The sequence below is a fragment of the Phyllostomus hastatus genome, unplaced genomic scaffold, assembly GCF_019186645.2.
Source record: "Phyllostomus hastatus isolate PE091 unplaced genomic scaffold, TTU_PhHast_1.1 phas_contig_210, whole genome shotgun sequence".
NCBI lineage: Eukaryota > Metazoa > Chordata > Mammalia > Chiroptera > Phyllostomidae > Phyllostomus > Phyllostomus hastatus.
This window is the reverse complement of record NW_025333737.1, coordinates 5,091,844-5,107,533: the sequence shown is the minus strand read 5'-3', so window position 1 is coordinate 5,107,533 and position 15,690 is coordinate 5,091,844. Positions and strand designations below refer to the sequence as shown.

The window sequence follows — 15,690 nt, the reverse complement described above, 5'->3', positions numbered from 1 at the left end:
TCAGAAATCAACTGAATTTAGAGGGATGAATTTTATTTCTGAATTTCAATTGTAATACATTTTTTTAAGCCAAAGCACTAATATAATAAAACAGCAAGAAATGTTGAGACAATCATATCTACTATTTCTGGCTATAAATCACAGAAAAGCTCTCCCCAGGTGGATTTGGGTATATTTAATATTTACATTTCAGTTAATTCCTAGCTTTTAATAAATTTGATATAAAATGTTGATTATAAACAGATCACACTACAAAAACACTTCTATATGTCTACATGATTTTTTCTTGATATTTAAATACTTCTCTGTGTATCCTTCAATTGACTTAAATTTCTTTTTTCAATAGCTGGCATTTAACTTAAAGCCTACTGATAAAAAATAAACATTAAATGACTAAATACAATAAAAAAAATCAATTTAGAGATTCTGAATTGAAAATCTCTAAGAAAGATTACTTTTAAAATTTCACATTTTTCTGTTTCCAGGCTATTCCTGAAATAGTCTAATCAGAGGAGGTTAAAAGCTCTGCAACATTTGGGAGAAGAATGTTATCAGCTCAACTAGAAACAAGCATTAATTAATATTAAAGTGAAGAAACTGCAGAGAAAAATACAGAATAAAATTGTAAGTCTACTTAAATGTTTTAACATATTTGACCATTTATCAGAATGTCCTAAAAAACAAACCCCCCCAAAAAAAACCCCAAACCCACAGAGACAAATTGGTTTCATCCCTCAAAGCTTCTTCTAAAGCAAAGAGTTATTTTAAAATTAAGACTCCTGATTGGACTAGACTAGGCACAACAATTACTTTAAAAACATTTTAAAAACCAAATTAAATTTAATGCACTATAGATGGCATTTTATTCTAAGAATTCTGTGCATCCAACCATGTGCTCATCCATCTGTCCCCCTGTCCATCCAAAGAGTTACTGTGCATCTATATGGTACATGCCATCCTAGGCATTGGGAGACACCAGTAACACACAGTCCTTTGTCTTGTGAAGCCTGAGATTAAATTTTAAATTATCTACAAAAGCACTAACAACTAAATACATCACCAAAATGCAGTTTTACATATTTTTTTCAATTATGGTATGCAACCATCACTTATTGCCTTAAAAATCTGTGCAAATCACTTCTGTTTGGAGAAGCAGATTTATTAGGAAAATATAATATTTATTCAGAATCATTATATTTCAAATTCTTCACCATAACTTAAGAATATCTATCCTGGGAATTACTTTTATCATTATTCTAAAACTATCAGGAAGAAATGTGGAAATAAAAAAAACACGAAAATGCCTTATTAATTACAAGGCATTTATATAATTATATGTGTAATTATATATAATTAATTACATATTATTATATAATATATAATTATGTATTTACACTGTTCAGTTATCTGGCTCTTCTTATGCAACATTAACCCAGTCCCCTAAACAAGAAAGCATATAAAATAAGAAGTCCGGTTAAAGCATGATTTGGAAAAGGCTTAATGGTCAAAAATATGAACTGAAATAAAAACGAGCTAAAGCTCAGACAAGTTTATTAGCTAGCAATAATTCTCACTTAGCTTTCAAAATTTTCCCAGTAGGTCCTAAAGCAGAAGCCATGTTTATTAGAAGAAGAAAAAACAAAAACAACAATTGACTACTATTCCCCTCAACAGAAATACAAGTACAAAAGTACCATTATGTCACTGCCAAAGTCAAAAGGGCAGGAAAAAGCCAGAAGAGGGAAGATGAATAAAAATAAAAGAGCAAACTAAAAGGAAAACACTTGGAAGGATATTCAATAAAAGAATATCTAAAGATCAAAGCTTTTTTCCCCATCTTTACTTTTAACTAATAAATGTAAATTGCCTGTTATTACTTATTTTTTAAAAATGTATTTATAAATAACATAGTATACCTCTGCTCCACAGCACTCTACATTCCAACAAGTTTACCCAATACTTCAAAACAATTCACGGACACAAAATTTAAAGAGAATAATTTTATGTGAAATTTTAATAACATAATTCAGTTCCATTATAATACAGGACATTTTTTTATGGACTGCTTTAAAAGCAAAACACATAGTGTTTAATAAGCCACCAATTATCACCTGGCTCTATATCCTGAATTATTTTTGCTATATTTCCTTCCCTTCTTAACTATGAAAGCTACCAATAATCTTGTTTACTTGAGTGGGAGGAATGGGGGGGGGGGATTTATTCCTTCATTAAATATTTCCAAAGTACTTACTAGTGCCAAGCCCTGTTCCTTTCACCTTATCAGAAGTATAGTCTTAAATTGGACTCTAAGTTTGCTGATGATACAAAACCTTTTGGGGCAGCAACTACATGAAAATTTCTACTGAAATCGACTAGACCATGTAACCAGGTAGGCAGTACCCATTTACTTTTAACCAGCAAAAGTCACAGCCACTGCCACTTTAAAAATTCATTTGCTCTCTGAAGAGTTACTAGTAGGCTAACCAAGAAGCTGACCTAAAGACTATTCTTAGTATGTGCTCACCATTTGTCTGTTTTTTAAACAGAATTGCTGAATTAAAGAGAAACCTGAATAATGCCCAAATTTTAGAGAGAATGTTATTCACTCTATTAAGCTTAATGTTATAACTAAACCACCCCTTTACTCTTGAGATTTAACTATCTGAAAAAATTATGTGGGATTCTCCTAAGTTCCTTGAGCTATTTAGAAAAGGCAGAAAAAGTCATGATAAATGGAAAAATTTAATGCTAAGTATGCTTTATCATCTATGTATGTGGTGAAAAGTTTTTTATAGATACCACACATAACATCTTTATAAATAGGAATGGGAGAAAAATTCACACAGAGCAGCCTGAAACAGCTTTTTAAAATGGTAATTTCACTGATCTTGCTAATGTCTCTAAGCAACTGAAACCCTGTGCTTAAAAAAAAAAAAGAAAAAAATAGATGGCTGGCGATGACTCTGCAAAGACAGAGACACAAAAGCAATGGTTTCCGTAAATGTGTAGAACTTTTCCCCTCTACCCACCCCTGTCCCAAACACCAGACCTACTAATGTTTCTTCCAGAATCACAGTTTAAACAAGCTATGTGGATCTGCATTAATTTCCCTTGGAGTGAATAAATCATTCCTGAAACTTCATGTGCAATTCAAAAACACAGTGGAAGCCATAAAGAATCAAGGCCTAATTTCCTCAACAAGTAGGGATGACTACAAACATGTGAACAAGAAGCTTTTACATGCAGTACTAGTGTGAGAAAGACTAATAATCTGATCGGAATGATTCAATATATTTTATAAGGAGCACTTCACACAAAATAAACTGATCAGTCTGTCCCGGGAGAACCTGCAACAAGCATGTTAATCTTCTCCCCTCTCCATATCACCCCCTCATCATCACTGAGAAATAACTGACATTCATCACTGTAAGTTTAAGGCATGCAGATAACATCCATCTTCTCATATAAATACAATATAAAGAGAGAAAAAAAATCTCCTTTGGATGAGAACTCTTAGGATTTACTCTTCTTAACAGCTCTCTTCCATATCATACCGCAGTTCTGACCTCAGTCATCATGTTATATATTACATCCCTCAAACTTATTTTGTAACTAAACATTTGTACCTTTGACTACCTTTCTTCAATTTCCCCTCCCCTTCACCTCTGGTAACCAGAAGTTTAATCTCTTTATCAGTTTGTTTTCAGATTCCACAGATAAGTGAGATCATACAGTATTTGTCTTTTCTATCTGACTTATTTTACTTAGCATAATGCCTTTAAGGGCCAACCTGTTGTCACAAATGATAGAATTTCCTCTTTTTTAATGATTGGATAATTTCCCCTTGTGTGTACATTTATATATATATATAAATACATATAAAAATACAACTTTATTCATCCACTGATGAACATTAGGTTGTTTCCATTTCTTGGCTATTGCAAACAATGCTGCAAAAAACATGGAGGTGCAGATATCTTCGCAGGTTAGTGGTTTTTCTCCCCTTTGGATATATACCCAGAAATGGAATTGCTGGATCATATATGGTAGCTATAATAGAGCTATTTTTAACTTTTTTAGGATCCCCCAATACTATTTTCCATCATGGCTGCACCAATTTACAATCCTACAAACAAGGCCAAATGGTTTCCTTTTCTCCATACCCACATCAGTATTTATCATCTCAACTTTTTGATGATGACCATTCTAACAGTGAGGTGATATCTCACTGTGGTTCTAACTTACAGTTCCCTAATGACTGGTTGTGTTGAGTATCCTTCATTGTACCTGTCTGTTCAGCTCCTTTGCCCCTTTTTCAGTTGGGTTGTCTGTTTGTTTTGGTATTGAGTTGTATGAGATCTTTATATATTTTAGATATTAACCCCTTATCAGATATATGGTGTGCAAATATGTTTCCTATTTCCTAGGTTGTCTTTTCACTTTGCTGATGGTTTCTTCTGCTGTGCAGCAGCTTTTTAGTTTGATGCAATTGCACTTGCTTAGTTTTCATGTTGCTGCTTGTGTTTTAGGTGTCATATCCAAAAGATCATTACCAAAGACCTATGTTAAGAAGCTTTATTTCTATGTTTTCTTCTAGGAGTTTTATGGTTTTGGGTTGTATATTTAAGTCTTTAATGCACTTTGAGTTAATTATCGTGAGTAGTGTAAGCTATGGGTCCAGTTTCACTTTTACATGTAAAATATCCAGTTATCTCAGCATCACGTATGAAAAGACTGTCTTTTCTTCATTGAGTATTCTTAGTTCTCTTGTAAAATATTAGCTGACAGGATATGCTTCAGCCTATTTTGTGGCTCCCGATTCTGTTTCATTGGTGTATTTGTCTGTTTTTACGCAATACCATATTGTTTGATGACTACAGCTTTACTGTACAGTTTAAAATCAGGAAGTATGATGCCTCCTGCTTTGTTCTTATTTCTCAAGAGTACTTTGGCTATGTGACTTCTGTGGTTCCATATAAATTTTAGGGATGTTTTCTACTTCTGTAAAAATGTCCTTGGAATCTCGATAGGGATTGCAGTGAATCTACAGATGTCTTTTGGTAGTACTGACATTTGAACAATATTAATTCTTCCAATCCATGAATACTGGATACCTGCCATTTATTTGTGTCATCTCTGATTTCTTTCATCAATGTCTTATAGTCTTCAGTGTGGAGATATTCCACCTCCTTGGTTAAATTTATCCCTAGACATTTTACTGTTTTTGATGCTATTGTAAATGAAACAGATCTCTTTATTTCTTTTTCAGGAAATTCATTTTAATGTATAGAAACTACTGACTTTTGCATATTAAATTTGTATTAGGCAACTTTATTGAATTCATTGATTAGATCTAACAATTTTTTGGTTGTGTTTTAGGATTTTCTATATATAAAATCATGTTATATGCAATTAGAGACAATTTTACTCCTTGCTTTTCAATTCTGATAACTTTTATTTCTTTTTCTGACCCAAATGCTATAGCTAGAACTTCTAGTACTATGCTGACTAGGAGTGGTGAGTGGGCACCCTTTTCTTGTTCCTGATCTTAAAAAGAACGTTTCCATGCTTTCACCATAAAGTATGAAGTTAGCTGTGGGCTTGTCCTGTATGATCTTTATTATGTTGAGTATGTTCCTTCGATGCCTAATTTTTCAGAGCCTCTGTCATGAATGAATGTTGAATTTTGTCAAATGCTTTTCCTGCAGCTATTGAGATGACCATATGACTCTTGTGTATTATACTGATTTGCATGTGTTGAACCAACCTTGCCTCCCAGGGACACACCCAATAATCTTTTATTTTTAAAAATTTTATGTATTTATTTTTAGAGAGAAGGAAAGGGAGGGAGAAAGAAAGGCACAGAAACATAATTGTGTGGTTGCCTCTAGTGCACCCCCTGCTGGGGACCTGTCCCACAACCCAGGCATGTGCCCTGACTGGGAATTGAACCAGTGACCCTTTGGTTCGCAGGTTGGCACTCAATCCACTGAGCCACACCAGCCAGGGCCTAACATCCTTTTAATGTGCTGCTGAATTGTTTGTTTTAATTTTATTTTAATGTTTGCTATATATTCATCAAGAATATTGGTCTATAGTTTTCTTTTCTACTAGTGTCAGTTTCTCGGGGGGGGGTTGCTTTTTTAAGGATAATGCTGGCTTTGTAAAGTGAGTTTGGGAAGTACTGTATCCTCTTCAAATTTTTATGAGAGTGTGAAAAGAAATAAGTTTCAATTCTTAAGTATTTGGTAAACTTCACCAGTGAAGTCATCTGGTCCTGGGCATTTCTTCATTGGGAGAGTTTTGATTACTGATTCAACCTCCTCACTGGTAATTAGATTTTTTATTCAGATTTTCTATTTCTTCCTGATTCAGTCCTGTTTTATTTTTTTGGCTTAAACAACAAACATTTATTTCTCATAGTTCTAGAGGCTATAATGCCCACAATGAAAGCACATGCATATTCGATATCTGGTGAGAACCCTGGTTCACAGACAGCCAACCTCCCTCTGTCCTCATATGGTGGAAGGGACAAGGGAGCTCTCTGGGGTCTCTTTTGCAAGAGCACTAATCTCACTCATGAGGGTTCCACTCTAATGACCTAAGAATCTCCCAAAGGCCCCATTTCCAAATATCCTCATATAGGAGGTTAGACTCCAAGGTATGAATTCTGAAGGAACATAAACATTCAGTTGATAAGCAGTACAACTTCTCATGAACTTCCTCATAGTCTAACAATTCTCAGTACAACATCCCAGGCAGTTCCAATTAATTTACTTAAGCTACCAGGACTAGGACCAGGCCATGCATGCTGTATAAAATACTGTGGATTTATCCAGAAGACAAGAGAAACATCAAAAGTTTTCACAGATGGTAAGCAAGATTCACTCCTTGTTTTAGAAAGGTTACTGGGACAGAAATGTTTCCTGACTCAGTCAACTGTATGTTGTTAAGATTTCTCCATTTCTTCTAGGCTGTCCAGTTCATTGGCATATAGTTATTGATGGTGGTCTCTTATGATCCTTTGAATTTCTGTGGTATAGGTTATTATAATGTCTCCTTTTTCATTTATAATTTTATTGATTTGGCTCCTTTCTATTTTTTCCTTGATTAGTCTAGCTAGGGGTTTATCAATTTTATTTCTCACAAAGAACCAACTCTTAGTTTGCTTAATCTTTTATACTGCTTTTTTATTCTCTATTTCATTTATTTCTGCTCTAATTATTTATTACTTCCTTTCTTTGCTAACTTTGGGCTCAGTCTGTTCTTTCCCTAATTCCTTAAAGTATAGAGTTAGGTTGTTTATTTGGGAGTTTTCTTGCTTTTTAATGTAGGTGTTTATTACTATGCATTACCCTCTTAGAACTGCTTTTGCTACACCCCACAGGTTTTGGTATGTTGTATTCCTGTTTTCAATTATCTCAAGAAACTTTTTTATTCCCCTTTATTGGTTGTTCAGGGGAGTATTGATTCATTTCTATGTGTTCATGAATTTTCCAGTTTTCCTCTTACTACTGACTTCTAGTTTCATGATACTATGGTCAAGAGATACTTGTTCAGTATAATTTTGATCTTCTTGAAATTGGTAAGACTTGCTTAGTGTTCTACTATATAATCTATGCTAGAAAACATTCCACATGTGTTTGAGAAGAATGTGTATTGCACTGTTGTTGCATAGAATGTTCTGTATATGTCTGTTAGGTCTATGTGATATATAGTATTGTTCAAATCTGCTGTTTATTGATTATATAGATGATTTATTAATTGTTGAGAGTGGGGTATTAAAGTACCCAACTATTACTGCATTATTGTTTATTTCTCCATTTAGTTCTGTTAGTTTTTGCTTTATAAATTCAGTTGCTCCAATGTTGGGCATATAAATATAAAATTACTGTATCTTCTTGATGTATTTACCCCTTTATCAATCTATAATAACCTTTGTCTCTTTTTACTATTTTTGGCTTAAACTCTATTTTGTCTGACATAAAGCAAGCCTGAAACAGCTTTTAAAAATGATAATTTCACCAATCTATCTAATAATGTCTCTAGGCATCTCAAGCCCTGTGCTAAAAAACAAATGGCTGAGGATGACTCTGCAAAGAGAGAGACACAACGACATGGTTTTGGTAAATACACAAATTCTTTCTCCTGGAGTCCCAAACTCTGGACCTACTGTTTCTTCCAGAAACACAGTTTAAACAAGCTAAGTGGATCTGCATTAATCTCCCTTGGAACAAATAAATCATTCCTGAAACTGCATATGCAATTCAAAAACAAAGTGGAAGCCAGAAAAGAACACAGACCCAATCTCCTCAACAAGTGGATGATGACTGTGGACATCTGAACTCAGAGGCATTAGTTGCAGTCCTAGAGTTAGAAAATCTAATAATTTAACCTGAATGATGATACAATATATTTTATAAGTAGCATTTCACATAAAATACACAGATCAGTCTTTCCTGGGAAAACCTGACACAAACACATTATATCTTAATGAAGAAATAAAAATTATACATCAATCTTCACAATGCAAAAAGCAGGGGGTACACCTGACTCATGTGTTAAAGACCTTATGGGTAATTTAGGCAAAAGATAACAAAAAAATTGCATAATATATTTCATTTCAACTACATTCATGATACCCAATACATTTGGTATATTTTAAACTTGCTCTCAATGCCAAGAAAAATTTATTATTTTAAAGTACCTCCTTAAAATACTTCAAACTGCTTCCTAAGCAATGTTTATGTTTTTTCAAAGCCAATTCCAATAACAATTTTTAATATATTACTCATCCACACTGACTCAGTACTGTCAATCATCCACTATCAGAAGCTAAATTCCTCTTCAGTAAAGCATTCTTTTTCATTTAGCTCTGGATTAATAATGGTGCCCTCTAACCTAGAGCATACCTGGTATAAACAGTGGCACACACTTCGAAGCTGAGGGGGAAATTCTGAGGAGGAACTGATGATGGCCTGGAAGAACTTTTCAGTCATCTGAAGGAGGTTCCGCTGGTTTTCCTCAAGGCTCTCTGACTGTTCTAACCTACAAAAAAAGTAACAAATTAAAAACAAACAAAAACACTGTAAAAGAGACCCCTTAAGAGATATTCAGCCAAATACAATGTTAGAGTCTCATAGCATCTTGATTTGAACAAGCCAACTATAAAGAAAAAAGTTTTGAAAATTGTTTATAAAAATTCTTATATTCTTATAAATTCAATATATGATTTTTAATTTTTTTGTCAATCTAGTAGGTAGAAAAGGGCATCTCACGTTCCCAACTTTTATTTAGACGGGCTTTCATATATTCTGTGGCTTTTCATGTTTCCCTTATTTTGAACTGCCTTTCATATCCAGTCTAATATTTCTAACTGCCGGGTGTTCCTCCCACCAGTATGTAAAATCCGTTTGCCCAAAATTAACTGGTTTTTCCTCCTACAATTCTGTCCTATCCTGTGCTCTCCATGTTGTCAATGGCACCATCACTATCTCGATCACGTCATACAGGTGACCTCTGATGTCACCCTGGCCTGCTGTGCTCCACTCCTCCCCACACTCAATCAGGGCTGCTAATTCAATACACCTCTGAAGTCTTGGTGTTGTACTTAAAAGCAGGAATCCAGCGGGAAGACTTACTAGGCTTAAATTCTGGCTCTATCACTACTTATTACTATGGCCTTGGTCAAGACACTTCACTCTTCCGGGCCTCAATTTTCTTCAGCAATAATACAGGAATAATAATATTACCTACTTTATGGGGTTTAAATTTTCACCCAATGGCTACCAAATCCACAAAGCTTTACCCAAGCTCCCCAACTGGCATCATCTGAACTCTCAAAACACATCCCCCGTGAAACCCCTTACATAATTACTTGTTATATGTCTTATCTTCCCTACTAAACTGTAAACTCCTTGGAGAAGGGAAGTACTCATCTTGTCCCCTTAAAAACTAGCACAGCTACAAGTATTGAGTAAATACTTTTTTTCAATCTCTTAACTACCAATTTTTACTTGTGTACTAATTTACATATTACATGAATGCTTGGGACACTCAAGTCATCACTCCAGAGTCCTTATGGCTAATTGTGTGGTGGCATAATTATGGCTAATTACGGCTTATTGCAATGGATACAATAAGAGCTCAGAAATGGATGTGGATGCAAGGCAGGAAAGATACCATAGGATAGGTAAGTCCTAAAGGAGGGATAGGATTTACATAGGCAGAAAGAAGTGAGGGTATTCCAAAAAGAGGAAGTAGGCAGGGCAGATACTAAATTCAATCTAACAAACATTCACACCCATCTACTATTTGCCATTTTAGTTCTAGGTACAGAGGATTCGACAATAATTGGCCTTTGACCTTTTCAAAGAGGGGAAAGACATGCACACACTAAGTAATGAATATAATTCACGGATAAAGGCAAAATAGCAAACTGAAGACAGATATGATTAATTCACAATGGTAGTTGCTGGGAAACCAGAGGCAGAAAATGATCTTGGAATACATGGAGAACTGAAGAGATTGGTCTAAATATGGAGACTCTATGCAGGGAGATCAGTTACAAAGCTACAATAGTAATTCAAATCTGAAATGTGGAGGGCACAGGGGTTTAGTGGTATAAAGGAAAAGATTAACAATTTATTTAACAAGGCCGGAAGAGACTCCTAGCAACCTTGACAGTTCTCATCTACTCTGCGGGAAATTTTTCTTACTGAATCAACATAGCAGTAGGTGCACTGCAGCCTGTTTCAGGTGTCCTTCTAAAACAATAACATTAAGGTCCTAACTAGAAGACAGATGAGATGTGGCTTAGAAAAAGCAAGCATAACATAATTGTTTAAAATTCACTCATTCAACAAGTATTTATGAAATGTCAACTATAGACCAGATACCATGCTAAATACTCATAGGAGGATGTAACGTTGTACAAAATGTAAAAGATCCAACCGTCTAGATGGAAAATACATTCAAAATACATCATCACGATGAAGTGTTACGATGATGGTACAGAACACAGAATAAAGATTACTTGTTCATGTGCAGTGTGTGAGCATGGGCAGCACCCGGTGACAGATAGAGAGCTTCACAGAGGTAGCAGTTTTTAAATTGTACCCAGCATTCTCCTTTGGACTCTTTCCCTTCTATGACGTCACTCCTCATTATAGAAGGAGGAATAAGTTAGGAAAAAAGAAAAGAGCCAAGCATGCTCAGCTCAGTACCATCATCTCCATTTGAGATATGTTTGCCTACAGAAAAGATGTAATCCGATCTGCTCTCTACTTGTGTGGTAAAAAGCTTGCCAGCCCCTTTGAGGGAAATCTGTAGTTATCCAGCTGTGCAAAGTATGGGGTAGATGAGTCTAACTCAAGGTAAAGTGTTAGCAAGCCTATTTGTCCACAGGATCCAAAGCTGCATTCTGTCATCATTTCTGTAAGAAATAAAGGGACAGCTGAGTCATGAGTGCTTCCCCCAATCCTCCCTCCCTCCACCTTTTTGGTTTTGAACTTGGCCAAGAAAGAGTATTATTAATTATTAGGCACCTCCAACCCCAACAAACCCCATGTGTTAAACCACTTTAAGAACATATCACATATGCAGATTTCACTGGAGCTAATGTACAGAGAACATGTGCAAGGGCAACAGGAGATCATGGTGGACTGTAGGTTAGACAACTCTGCACTCTGCAGTGCAGTCAACTGGGAACAATGGATGGTTTCTAAGAAATAAAGTGACAAGAAGACTTGGGTTTCAGAATAATTCCTACAACAAATGACCTAAAAACTTTTCTTAAAATGCTGGGACAATAATTAGGGAGTTACCGCAAACACCAATAGGATCAATATGGTATTGCCTAAATAAATGATGATATAGGCAAACTGTGAAACAATACGCAGCAGTTAAAAAGAAAAAATACACACACAGAGAAAGATCCTTAGATCTACAGGGTTAAGTTAAAAAGATTAGGTTGCAAAACCATGTATATGTTACCATTGATATTAAGCACTCGCATTATAATATGTAGTTTCTACAAGTACACTTACATGCAAATATATTGAAAAAGGACAGAACAGACTAAAGTAGTAACAGTGCTAAATCTCTACAAGTGGTAGTCAAATTCACCTTTAAGGGAATCTGTAATTGTTTTTCAGAAAAAATGTATTTGCATGTAACTTTCATGGTTAAAGACTAATTTTTAAGCATTAAGGGGAGAAACATGAGGGCCAGGCCCTACTGTTGCAGACTGCCTCCACCGAGGCCCCACACGGTGGTGGCAGTGAAAACATGGAGAGCAGCTGTAGGTGGAAGGATGACAAACCTGGTAGGGTCCACTTCAAAGCTCACGTGCTGCCAATCAGAGGATGTGATCACAATTCGTAATAAAGGATCCAGGAGTTTTTGTAGGTAGGTAGCACCGTATACCTAGAGAAACACACAAGCAGGAATTTATTATGCCTGATCCACGCATCTTGCATTAAAGCAGACACTCTGCTCCGTACATTCTGTACAGAATCATTGTCTGGCCTACCTCCACACAAGAATAGATGAATGGATACAAACCTTGAAACAGAAGGTCATTATTTTACTAGCTAAGCTGTTGCCTCGGAAAAGAGTCTGCATGGAGTCTGCCAATTCTACTTCCTTAGAAAACATGTTCCAGAGCAATTGGTAGAGTAAATGCCGAGAATCAAAGAGAGTCACCAGAACTCGAGCTAGTTCATCCTGTGAACGAAACAATTGTGTTAGTGTGAACAATCCCGTTTTTTCTTAAGCAAGAAACTAAAAGGCAAATGCAAAATTGACTGCCATGCGCTGAATTGAGGTAAATAGTGACTGATTAATTTTTGCCCCGGGATTTATCTGTGTACCTATGCCTATAATTCCTATACACCTACAGCAGTTGTTAATTCTAAGGATTAACTGATGAAAGGTAAGAGATGCCTAAACTTTACCAGAAGACAGAAAAAAAATCCAGTTTCAGCCTAAATTGTATGACAAAAATGAAAGACTAGAAACAGAAGATGATAGCAGAGTTGTTTGATACGCACAGATCATTTTCTCAGAAAACAAGTGAGCAAGAATGAGATTTTGGTGACCACAAGAGCCAAGAGCTCTACTCTCTTCTTATACCTGGGGTGCCAAACTCATTTTCACTGGGGGCCACATCAGCCGTGCAGTTGCCTTCAAAGGGCCGAATGTAATTTCAACTCCTTAACAGTTAAGGAGTAGTTACATTTATACAGTACTAAAATTATTTTGGACCTTTGAAGGCAACCCTGAAGCTGATGTGGCCCCCGGTGAAAATGAGTTTGACACCCCTGTCTTATACGGTCAGGAAAACTCAGTAAAATCTGAACATGGGCTAGGCAGAGAAACAACAAAAATGGAAAGCTACAGGATTTGCAAGAAGTCAGGAGAAAGACCTGGTGCACTCAGAACCAAGAGATTAGCAAGATTTATGTGCAAAGTGAGGATGGGCAGCTAATTCCCCTCTAGTACCTAAATGATAACCCTCATGATTTCCCATAATAAAGTGTTTTCAGGTACACTCAAGAAAAACGATAGGATAGTAAATCACTGTTGAACCACACATTCTGGGAAGGGATAGAGAGAACAGGGAACAAGGTCTCTGCTCTCATGGAGCTCACATTCTGATAGAATTAAAATAATCAAGTAAACATGCTAATTTCACACAGTGAATATATGCTACGAAGAAAATATAACAAGGTAATGTAGCAGAATGACTGCAGGTGTGGTAGTGATCGGATGGTCAGAAACGGAAGTGACATCTAAGCAGAAACCTGATGAACAAGAAGGCGACCACGGAAGAAACACTTCAGATGGGAGAGAGGCAGCAGCAGCAGGAATAGCACTGTAGGGTAGAAATGACCCTAACGTGTGCCATGGCCAGTGTGGTTTAAGTTTGGTGAACATGATGATGTCAGAGGTGAGGAAGAGCCCAGGTTGGGTAGAGACTTGTAGGCCAGAGTTTGAGTTTCGATTTTAAGTATGAGGACTAAGATCTTACAGCTTTTAAGCAGAAATAAATCTACAGGCAATGACAGATTACCTTATTAGTTATAATTTATTAAACTAAAATCATTTTTGGTATAATATAAACTAAACAGCTTTTTAACATGGAAAGGGACATCCCTTCCCAAATTCTTAGCATATTTAGAGTGCTTATATTTTTTAAAAATTATACAATGCATTATAGAAAGAGTTATGAATTGGAGATAATAAATAGGCATAAGCCTTGAATTCTAGTTCTAGTTCTACCACTAAATATGAGATTTAACACTAATTATCTCATTTAGTATACAAAGACACCAGACCAGATCAGTGGTTTTAATTTTCTTTCCATCCAGTATTTAAATGAAATTTTTCAGTGGGACACATAAGGAGTTTAAATTTTACTTTAAGTATGAGGAATAAGATCCTCATACTTAAGGTAAGAATACAGTGAGGACTAGAAACTCCTCCCATTTCTCCACAAGGGAGAACTACTCAAATAATATCTGAAGTTCCCTCCAGCTCTGAAGTTTCGGCAACTTAATCAGTGAACATTCAGTGCACAAATGAATTCTGAACCATCTGCTACATGGCAGGTGCTTTTCCTTCCCGCTTTCAATGCACTTACCCACTGAGAACAAGGAACCACGTTGGCCAGGGCCATAGCTATAGGGAGCTCTCCCTGATCACCCATCATCGTGACCAGCTCCACCAATCTCTCAAACCGATCTGCCAACACTGTTTCTGCAAGTGTGTCAAATTCTGTGCCTTGTTGGAGGATTTTTGTCAGAACTTCCATAAATGTAGCTCTTGTCTGAAGATCTTTGTGATAACCTAAACCTGATGTGGACAGACAGATACAAATTTACTAACATGAACTTGTTGAAATAACTTTACTGGTCTTCTACGCCAGTCCTCTAAGTTTTCAATTTCTGTATGCTCTCATTTATCTCACCTATAGAGTGCATGAGGCCGCTGTCCACATTAGCATTGAGCAAGTTGGACATCGCAAGGACTGTACAGTGCCTCAGTGAGGCCAGCCTCCGAGACATGCCACGTTTCCTGCCACCTGTCTGTGCATTTTCATCTTCAACTTCACTACAGTCATTCAAAAGGTTCATAAACAATGTGAAATACCTGAGAAACAAAAAGACTGACCCTTATACAGTGAAGGCCACATCAACCAGAAAGCTTACCAGACAGTCTGAAATCATCACATGTTAGGACATGAGTGGGCCTAGGGCATCTGCGTCTCTCCGGCCCTGGGACAATCAGCCAGTGTGTCTCATTATGGAGTATGCTCTGCTGAGTATGATTTTATCTGGACACAGCCCACTACATATTTCATTACACAGACACCAAACAGATGCCATGTAAATGCATCACTTTTAATGTTTAGCATATAAAATTAGTGGTCCAAATAAGTGATCTGAGTTATATTGCCTTAATAAGGGAATGTGGGTTATACTGCCAATAAAAATTGATCAGATAATTTTCTTTAAAAACCACAGAACACCGTTGTTTTCCTGTCCCACCCCTGCCACAGGGAATGCTGCTTCATGCATGGGTTATAGTTTATGAGACAGCAGCCGCTGGTCATAATACCAAAATAATGTCCATGTTCTAAATGTAATCATTTGTCACTTTGATTACACTTCCATTGTTCTGTTGTGT

The 15,690-nt window shown here is 36.2% G+C and overlaps 1 protein-coding gene across 8 annotated transcripts in view; it reads right to left on the bottom strand.

Moving 5' to 3' along the window:
* Positions 1–15,690, bottom strand: part of NF1 (neurofibromin 1) — a 225,813-nt gene that overhangs the window by 100,228 nt on the left and 109,895 nt on the right. For all 8 annotated transcript variants that reach the window (XR_006785349.1, XM_045836072.1, XM_045836073.1 and 5 more), the window contains 5 exons: positions 14,972–15,153; positions 14,645–14,856; positions 12,565–12,726; positions 12,323–12,426; positions 8,913–9,048 (listed from right to left, as the gene is read on the bottom strand). Coding sequence is in view for 7 of the 8 variants with exons in the window: in XM_045836072.1 (XP_045692028.1) it covers positions 8,913–9,048; positions 12,323–12,426; positions 12,565–12,726; positions 14,645–14,856; positions 14,972–15,153 (796 nt within the window). In the remaining variant the exon portion in view is untranslated. The remainder of the gene's footprint in view (positions 1–8,912; positions 9,049–12,322; positions 12,427–12,564; positions 12,727–14,644; positions 14,857–14,971; positions 15,154–15,690) is intronic.